This window comes from Leucopleurus acutus, assembly GCF_964270905.1.
Source record: "Leucopleurus acutus genome assembly, chromosome: 8".
In the NCBI taxonomy this organism is placed as follows: Eukaryota; Metazoa; Chordata; class Mammalia; order Artiodactyla; family Delphinidae; genus Leucopleurus; species Leucopleurus acutus.
In genome coordinates, this window is record NC_139151.1 from 108,950,108 (window position 1) to 108,959,382 (window position 9,275).

Consider the following 9,275-nt stretch of genomic DNA (forward strand, 5'->3'; position numbering starts at 1 on the left):
CAGTGGCTCTGTGGGACTGGGTGGGGGTGTGGGCGCCCTCAGCAGAGCCGGCCCTCCCTCCCTGGCCCCAGGCCACACACCATCGCTCCTCCTGCCTCAGGATGGTCTTCCCTGCCTCCAGGTAAAGGCCATCGTGGTAGCAGGAACACTTGGCCAGGACCACGCAGCGGCCCTTCTCGTCCAGGAAGGTGTGGTCGGGGCAGCCGCAGCCGTCCACGGGTGCGAAGCCCTTGACACAGTGGGTGTCAGGCTCAGACAGCGAGCGGCAGGTCGGCTGGCAGGTGGTCAGGTTGTACAGGAAGACCTGCGAACTGGGGCAGGAGCCCACGTCCTTGTCTGCAGAGGGGAAGGGCCGGCCTGAGGGGCGGGAGGACGGCCCGCAGCTCCCTTCCCCGAAAGCCAGCCCCGAGCCCCACGTCTGGCCAGGACACCCACCCAGCCAGGGGGTCAACGAGGGCAGTCACCCCGGGACCCCTGGCCACACAGGTGCCCCAGCCCCCCCGCACGCACCTCCCCTCTGAGCTAAGGCATCGTGGCCACAGTTCCAGGCCCCTCCCTGCAAGCAGAGTGGCCCAGGGCTGGTTTCCTGCTGCTTCCTAGCCGAGGAAGCTGGGAGTGAGGTCGGCCCCCTGCACCCTCAACCCTCGACGGCCAGGGTGAGCTGCCACCTGGGACAGCAGTGACCTGGAGGCCGGCCCGGGCCCAGGACACCTGGCACTCACTGCAGATGCGCTCCCGCCAGCCCCACAGCGTGACGCCCTTGATGGTGCAGGCGCGGGCGTAGGAGGACAGGGCCGCGCACATGCAGTCCTCCGTGCTCTGACAGTTGCACGTGTCGTATTTGCACCTCTGTGGGGGCAAACAGGGCAGTGAACGGGGAGAGCTGGCTGGGGGACATCACGCCCGTGTGAGCACACAGACACGCAGCATTTACGCACGTGCACACACACACCCAGCTATACACATGTGCTGTGCACACACACCCAGCTGTACACATGTGCTCTGCACACACACCCAGCTATACACATGTGCTGTGCTAACACACACCCAGCTATACACATGTGCTGTGCTCACACACCCAGCTATACACATGTGCTGTGCACACACCCAGCTATACACATGTGTTGTGCTCACACACCCAGCTATACACATGTGCTCTGCACACACGCAGCCGTTTCGCACAGGAGCCACGCAGGCAGCGGGGAGGGCAGTGCCTGGGGGCCGCCCACCTTGTAGTACTCGGCTGGGTCCACGGCAGAGTGACACTTGCTGAACGGGCTCTCTGTCTTCTTCAGCAGGGAGCACCAATGCTCAGCGTAGTTGGCTGGAGAGGGTTCAGCCCGTCAGTGCGGACGGCCCCTCCAACAAGTCCCCCAGGTCAGGCTGCCCAGCCACCCAGGCTGGAGCAGACACTGTCCCCTCGGTGGACCGAGCCCAGGCCCCTCCTTTCAGGGCAGGTCAGCACAGGACGGTGCCCCTTTGTAAGGCAAGGGCTCCCACCCCTCTCCTCTCTCCACCTCGTGGACGTGGCAGGTGACCTGGCAGGTGTTAGGGTGTCCTGTCAAGGCACCAGGCCAGCCCCCAGATGAGGGCCACCAGCCTGCGATTAGTAGCCCCGGCCCCTCTGCCATGTCACTGGGCAGGCTGCCACCGTGGGCCACCATAAACCAGCCGCAAGGCAGACGGCAGCAGGTGGACGGCTGGCTCTGTTGCCTCCACACGACACCCGCCCGCCGCGTCCCACCAGGAGCCCTGTGTGCGCAGGGCCAGCTCCCCAGCGGCCAGGCCTCACCGCTCTCGATGCTGAGGGAGCAGGGGTCATCCAGCCAGTCCAGCTTGTCGCGGCAGCTCGACTGGGCCTTCCAGGAGTTGGCGAGGCCAGCGCCCGTGGCCTCCACCAGCCCACCGGGCGTCTTGAAGTCATCACCTTCCAGGCCGTTGAAGTTCCCGCAGAGGCCTGAGGGGCCAGGACAGGGTTGGGAAGGGTCGGGGGTCAGAGCGCGCAGGCCCGAGGGTGGCCTGCGTGGGGGGCGCTGGGCGGGGCCGCTCACCCTGCACCAGCCCCTGGGCGGCATGGTCCAGCGTCAGGAAGAGCTGCATGACCGGCACCAGCTGGACCTGCAGCCTGAGGCCGAAGGCGGTGGTCATGACGATGTGGTGGGAGGACGGTTGAAGGATGGAGAAGCTCGCTGCAAGGCAGGGGAGGTGAAGGGCCGTGGAGGGCTTGTGGGGAGGGCTCCCCTCTTTTCCCGTCCCCCTCCCCCGTCTCCCTCCCCCCTCCTCCCCCCCACCCCGCCCCCTCCCCGGCATGGGCGCCCTGGAGCTGGACTCACCCGTCACATGGGGCAGGTTCACCTTAAGTTCATTCAGCAGGACGCTGCCGTCCAACTTGAAGGCCACCACCTGTGGGCAAGGCCGAGTGTACACGGGGGCTGAGAAGGGCCTTGGGGCCCCCGGGGGTGCTGGGAGGGCAGGGGGCAGGGGCACCCACGTTCTTCTTGTTGTCAGCCAGCAGCACCACCGTCTTCAGGCAGGTCTGCTTGTCGGTGGAGCCGCAGGGGGTCAGCTCGCCCAGGACGGCGTAGGAGTCGTGGGTGTCCTGCGGGGAGGGCAGAGGGCGTTGAAGCCACACAGCGGGTGGGGCAGGGGTCCAGCTCCACCCACATGCCCACCCGGGTGCCAGCCACCTTGGTCAGCACGTAGTAGCAGTCCCCGTGGAACGTGTACTTCCTCTCGTCGAAGGTGGTGATATGGGCACCACCCTCCAGGGCACATGTCCTGGGACACTGCAGGTCCTGGCACACCCAGCGGCCGGCGTTGCAAACACTGTAAGGCAACAGGGCCAGGGTCAGGCTCGACCGCCACCCCTGCCCTCTGGGACCCTCAGCCCACCTGGACTCCCCTCCCACTGGACCCCAGCCCATGGGGACGCCAGCCCACCTGGACCCCAGCCCACCTGGACCCCAGCCCGTCGGGACCCCAGCCCACCTGGGCCCCAACCCGTCGGGACCCCAGCCCACCTGGACACCCCACCTGCTGGGACCCCCAGCCCACCTGGACTCTCCTCCCGCTGGACCCCAGCCCTTCAGGACCCCAGCTCCGGGACCCACCACTGCTCGCAGTTGTTGGTGATCTGTTGGCCAGGCGCGTACAGGTGTCCATGCAGCTTGCAGTGACACTGGTTCACAGGGATGCAGCCGTCACCCTTGATGTCATCGTACACAGTGCCTGGGACAGCGCGGGACATGTTCCATTCAGCCGGCCCGAACAGCGCCAGCGTCCCCCCTGGCGGGGCTGCCGCTTCCAGGGCCACAGCCAGGGGCCGGCCTCCCTGAAGGGGTGCTGCCAGCCAGGCCTCCCAGCCACAGACACCTATGGTCCTTTGGGGACAACTGTGGTCCCCACACTGTATCAGAGGGACCTGCTTCCAGGCTCAGAGCCACAGGCCAGGCAGGAGGAGGTCTGTCCACGGGTGAGCAGGAAGGTGACACTGCTGTGTGTATGTTGGGGGGTCTTCAGCCCTTGTAGCCCTTCTACCTGGACCTTGTCCCCGATGTCCCTGCAGGGCCCCGAGCTGTCACTCTCCCTCAGCACGGCTGAGAGCCGAGGCCCAGGCAGCGAGGCGGCCGTCCCGCCAGGCACAGGCGGCGGGCGGTGCTTCAGGGCAGCGCTCTCCACTCCGCTGCCTGCGTGCGTCCCCCGCACTCACCTTCCGGGCAGAAACAGCCGTCCATGCGATGTTCCTCACACAGGCTGCTGACCTCCAGGTGTGAGCAGGTGTCCATGCAGGGCGAGCCGCTCTCCAGGTAAACCATGGTCCTGGGGCAGCTCTTAGCTGGACAGGCAGAGGCAGGCCCCTGAGCCGAGGGCAGGGCGCAGCGGGTGCCACGAAGGGTCCGTGCCGGCCTCGCGCCCCGGCTGAGCTGGGCACAGCATGGCTCCCAGTCCAGGGCGCAAAGGGCACCGCGCTCCCCGCGGATCATGCCCCACGTGCCCCCGACTCCTGCCCGCGCGGCACTTACGGCAGAGCGAGGCGGTCCTCCAGTTCCGCGGCCTGCCACCGGCGTGCGAGCACTGGCGGGAGAACTCGGCGATGGTGCTGCAGACGCAGGCGGCACCATGCGGGCACTGGCAGCGGTCCTGCACGCAGGCCTGCACATACAGCTCCAGCGGCACCAGGTCCCGGCAGTCCTCGAAGGCCGTGTCTGTCAGCAGCCTCTCGCACTCGGCGCGCTGGCGGGCAGTGGGTGGGGCTGCTCATGGCCTCCTCTCCCCTCCGCGCCACCGGGGCGGGCGCGGGGTACCCAACAGAGGCCAGCGGGCACGGCTCTGGGGGGAGGTGCAGGCTCTGCTCCCACGGCCCCCTCCCCCCCGAATGGCCAGCGACTCACATGCTCAGAGCAGGACGCGGGGGTCGGCACCTCCTGGGGGCCCTCGCACACCTCCTCAGGCTTGTTCACCTTCTGCATGTTCCCAAATTCGACGGGACTGAAGAGCACGCCTGGGGGGCACAGCCGTTCAGCGGGGCCGGGCGGGGAGCCTGCCCGCAGCCCAGCCGCCAAGGCCCGAGGAGGCCCTCACCATCGGAGAGGAACTCAGAGTAGGTCTGCAGGCCGTTGTAGTCACCGCAGAGGCCACACGTGTGGTTCCGGAACTTACTGTCCAGCTCCAGCTGTCCAGGGAAGGGAGACAAGTGAGCAGGCCGTGGGGCAGCCAGGTCAGCCTCAGAACCCTGCCTGAACGGGTGTCAGCCGTGGTGGGAGAGCTGGGGTTAGCTGGGGGGAGGGGCAGGGGAAGGGGCAGGGCCAGCACACCACCCCGGGCCAGAGCGTCCCCTCACGGGGTGGACGGCCTGACCCCCGCTCTGCCTCCAGCCTCTCCACCCGCCCAAAGGCCACACAGCGCCCCAGCCCGCCCAGACCCCCTCTTGGTCCCCTGGGGTCCCCGAGGCCCGTGACACACCATGAGCGAGTCCTCCCGGTTCCACATGAGCGTGAGGCCAGCACGGGAATAGACCTTGGTGTAGGCGCCATCCTTCTCGATGAGCAGCCCCGGGCTGTAGTGCGGGCTGCTGACCCTGGGGGTGGGCACCGGGGTCACGCCGGCCCACGCAGCACCCACGTGGCGGAGGGGCTGAGGCTGGGGGCGTGGGTGGGGTGGCCGGCTCCCATCCGGAGCCACAAGCAGTGTGGCCACCCTCTGGGGGCACTCGAGCCGTGGCCCAGCCCCTGTCCACCTGCCTGGCTAGGTCCTCCGGGCCAAGCCACACCCGCCGACCCAACGCCCTCTCCACACCCCCTCCCTGGGCTCTGCTCTGGGCAGGGCCCCCAGGGAGCCCGTAAAGCCCTGGGAGGAGGGGGGGCCAGGCTGGAGAAGCCCCACCCGCCCCATCGCCCAGGGCAGGCGCCATACCCACCCCACGCTGCCCCTGTGGGCCCTGTTCCCACCCCCTACTCTGAGCCTGGGCTTCGGGGAATCAAAATCCCTTGCAGCAGGGGAAGGGCAAACCCTGCAGGTGGGGACCCCCCCTGCACCCCAACCCCGCCCGCCCGGGGCAGGAATGAGCTCAGGGCCCCTTTGTTCCTGAGACAACACGGGACAACGTGGGGCTCCTGTAACCCTAGCCTGGGCTGCCAGGCCACCCTGCCCAGCACCGTCCAGCCCAGAGCCTGGTGGGCTGCCAGCAGCGGGGCTGGAGGAGACTCACTGGTTTAGTAAAGCTCTCTCCCCAACACTCTCCTTCTTAGCCGGCGGGGCAGTGGGGGGAGGTGGGGGGAAGGGAGGGCAAGCGGGGGCACTGGCTCACAGGACGTGGGAAGGGACCCTGCCTGGCCACTCACACGGCGCCATTCACCACAGCGAGCTGGCTGGTGAGGTAGATGGCATCACCCTTGATGGTCAGCAGGATGTACTCGACCTGGGGGTGGCCCCCACTGCGGCCGGGGGCCCGTTTCAGGTGCACAGCGAACTCCTGGTAGGTGTCCCGGCAGTCAGAGGCGAAGTTGTAGTCGCACAGCCCGGGGAAGCGGAAGACGTCTCCGTCGAAGGTCTTGTAGTGGGAGTTGCCCCACGTGCTGCAGACGCTCTGGCCGTGGTTCCAGGTCCTGCCTTCTGGGGCGCAGCGGGTGGGCACGTGAGCAGCCCATGTCGCCAGGAAGCCCGTCCGTCCGAGGCTCTGGCCTGGCAGCGGCCCTCTGAGGACCCTCCAGAGGCGCCCCGCAGCAGCTCAGAGCCCGTCGGGGTCTCGGCCCAGGCCCCAGGGAGGATCGTCCTGCAGGGGTCCTCTGCTGGACACTGGCCACCCCATCCACGCAGTCTCAGCCCCCTGAAAGGGCGTCTCCAGCCGCCGCGCCCTCCCACCCTGACCCTGCGGGGGATGCGGCTGTGTGCTGAGCGGGGAGCAGGGCCAGAGGGGCTGTCGGGCTCCCTGGCACCCTGTCAGCCTGGCCCAGCTCCCCACCCCGGTCTCCACCACACTCCGTCCATCGACACCCCAGCCAGCACCCCAGCCCCGCTCCAGCCGCCCCTCATCCCGCAGAAGATCTGTGCCAGACCCCTCAGAGGGAACCTGCGTCATGTTCATCCGTATGGGGCCAGCTCCCCCTTCCCCCAGCCCCGCCACCACCCTGTCCCCAAATGCCCTGCTGGGACAGAGATGTCCCCATCCTACATCTGCATGGTCTTCTCTGGCTGAAGCCACCCCTTGAGCAGAGACCCAAACAGCTGGCTCTGCTGAAGGGCCCAGCTTGGTCTTGACCCCCAGTCCCGGTACTGATACCGGGACTGGGGGCCTCCCCTGGCCCGGCCCCTCCTGGCAGGCCCCTGCCTCCCCTAGGCCCACAGGCAGCCACCCAGACCGGTGCGTCCGCCTGGGACTGTCCCCTGGATACACACTCTGGCCAGGCAATCACCTTCAGAAGCATGGTGGGAACCCAAGACCCCCTTCCTCCCTCCCTCCCTCCCTCCCTTCCTTCCTTCCTTCTTTCCTCCCTCCCTTCCTTCCTTCCTTCCTTCCTTCCTTCCATCCCTCCACCCAAAGTCAGCAGGGGTAGGGCTGCAGGAGGCCTGGCCCACGCTGTCCACCCCAAAGCCCGGGCCGAGGGAAACACCTCTACCCCAGGCAGGACCATGTGCCCTGGGCCGCCCGGTCTTCCTGCCAACATCCTCTCACCTCTCCGGAGTTCTGAGCCCCCGGCCCAGGTCAGAGTCAGGCAGAGGGCCACCAGGAGGGCTAGTGGCAGCCCCATGGTGGCCAGAAACCTGGTGTGGGAGAGCGACCGGGGCAGGGTCTGGGCCTTATATGGCCCCGCAGAGCAGTCGGAGGGTGGGGAGGGCAGGGGAGGGGCGAGGGGTGGGTGGGGCGCTGCCAGATTATCAGGAAAGCAGCTGCGGGGGCTCCAAGGGCCCTGGTGGGGAAATATTGATTCAGGTTATCTGAGGTGTATTTTTTATTGCTCCCGGGTTAGAGCTGGCTCTGCCCAGAATGTGGCAGCCCCAATTACCCGATTCCAACACACACCCAAGGCGGACCTCCGTCCCTCCCAGCCACTAGCGGAACCAGGCCCGGGACAGGGAGGACCTGGCCCCCCACTTTTTTAATGTGGACTCTAGTTTTTTTTTTGGCCGCGCTGGGTCTTCGTTGCTGCGCGCGGGCTTCCTCTAGTTGCGATGAGCGGAGGCTACTCTTTGTTGCGGTGCACAGGCTTCTCATTGCGGTGGCCTCTCTCGTTGCGGAGCACGGGCTCTAGGCGTGCGGGCTTCAGCAGTTGTGGCTCACGGGCTCTAGAGCGCAGGCTCAGTAGTTGTGGCGCACGGGCTCTAGGGCGCAGGCTCAGCAGTTGTGGCGCGCGGGCTTAGTTGCTCCACGGCATGTGGGATCTTCCCAGACCAGGGCTCGAACCCGTGTCCCCTGCATTGGCAGGCGGACTCTCAACCACTGCGCCATGAGGGCTGTCCAGAAGCACGTCCTGGCAGCCAACAGGCTCCCCGAACCCCACCCCACCCATTCAGCATCTCTGGCACGGCGAACGTCAAATGGGGTGCCTCCCAAGGGGCCCCGACGAACTACTGCCTGGTGTGGGCTCCCACTCTGGGGGCCTGTCGGAGACCTCCTGGACCTCAGCCTCCCCAGCCAGGGGCCCGAGCTCCGGGTCAGGGTAAGGGGGCCCCTGCTCTCCCTGAACCCCGCTGCCGAGGCAGGGAGGGCATGGGCTCCTGTGGGGTCCAGGGGGTGCCCCATTTCCGCACCAATTCCTTCCCATACCTCGTTGAGCTCAGTCAGGGCCCCCCGGCTCCGGCCCACCCTCTAATCCCCTCCTTTCCCAGGCCAAGCCAGCCTCTGGAATTACATGTAATTGGGACTTGGGGAGCCCAGCCAGGGGATGCTTTAACAGAATCACATCCTCTGGGACACAGGGCACCTGGCTCGAGGCTGAGAGTAGCCGTCCCCAAGGGGAATGGGGCCGGGGCCGGACACGAGCACGGCCTGGCAGGCACAGGCCCGGCCCTGCAGCCTCCCCAGGGCGGTGGGGAGAACCAGGGAAGAGGGTGGGGCAGCCACGCAGGTGCTCCCGGGCCGGGCCTCTGGTGGGAAGAGGGTCCTGCCCCAGAGAGGAACTATGGCCTCCAGGGCATCTCAGACCCTCCAAGTGAGCCCGAGCATGTCTGGAAATGCCTTGAGGACGTGGCATTTGAGCTGCGCTGGCCCCAAGCCTTAGCAACCTCTGGGTGGGCACCCATGTCGCTGGTGGGTAAACCGAGGTCGGGGCCTCCCCTCCCTGCATTCCTCCATTCTGAAAACAAACATGCATCTTGAATTCGACTTTTGACTTTGGCCAGCGCAATTGTGGAGAACAGCTCTGATGGTCGGGGGGCCTCGGTCTCCAACCTCGGGGCCCCTGAGTTTCAGGGGCAAGTGGGAGAGGTTCATCTCAACTGTTACTCTGGACAAGGGGGCTGCCCAGTGGTGGGGGCCATGGGACCCTGAGTCCGGCGCCCCTGCAGAGGCAGTGACCAGAAGCTGGGACCTTGGCCTGGCACCTCCCGGGGGCCCTTCCTCTGCAGACAGGCCCTCCACACCACTGCAACAGCACCCAGGGCCACGAGCTCTGCTCACAGCACCTGACGATTCCCGGGGTCCCCGCGGAGCCAAGACATCAAAGGACGGGTACCCCCAGGGTCAAAGAGAGTGACTGGGAGCCATGGTCCCCAGGCCTGACCCTCCTGGGGGCCTGAGGTAAAGCCCCTCATCCTGTCCTGCTGTGCTGCCAGCCCCA

The 9,275-nt window shown here is 67.1% G+C and overlaps 1 protein-coding gene across 1 annotated transcript in view; it reads right to left on the reverse strand.

The window, feature by feature from the left end:
- Positions 1-7,247, reverse strand: part of LOC309965540 (mucin-2-like) — a gene marked incomplete at both ends in the record, with an annotated part of 28,048 nt that extends 20,801 nt beyond the window's left edge. The window contains 16 exons of the mRNA XM_082845049.1: positions 81-336; positions 723-849; positions 1,230-1,324; positions 1,793-1,957; positions 2,052-2,189; positions 2,334-2,403; positions 2,492-2,599; positions 2,688-2,826; positions 3,111-3,228; positions 3,710-3,835; positions 4,023-4,233; positions 4,392-4,501; positions 4,582-4,672; positions 4,963-5,077; positions 5,841-6,111; positions 7,172-7,247. Of these exons, the coding sequence (XP_082701175.1) occupies positions 81-336; positions 723-849; positions 1,230-1,324; positions 1,793-1,957; positions 2,052-2,189; positions 2,334-2,403; positions 2,492-2,599; positions 2,688-2,826; positions 3,111-3,228; positions 3,710-3,835; positions 4,023-4,233; positions 4,392-4,501; positions 4,582-4,672; positions 4,963-5,077; positions 5,841-6,111; positions 7,172-7,247 (2,216 nt within the window). The remainder of the gene's footprint in view (positions 1-80; positions 337-722; positions 850-1,229; positions 1,325-1,792; positions 1,958-2,051; positions 2,190-2,333; positions 2,404-2,491; positions 2,600-2,687; positions 2,827-3,110; positions 3,229-3,709; positions 3,836-4,022; positions 4,234-4,391; positions 4,502-4,581; positions 4,673-4,962; positions 5,078-5,840; positions 6,112-7,171) is intronic.
- Positions 7,248-9,275: the final 2,028 nt, after the last annotated feature.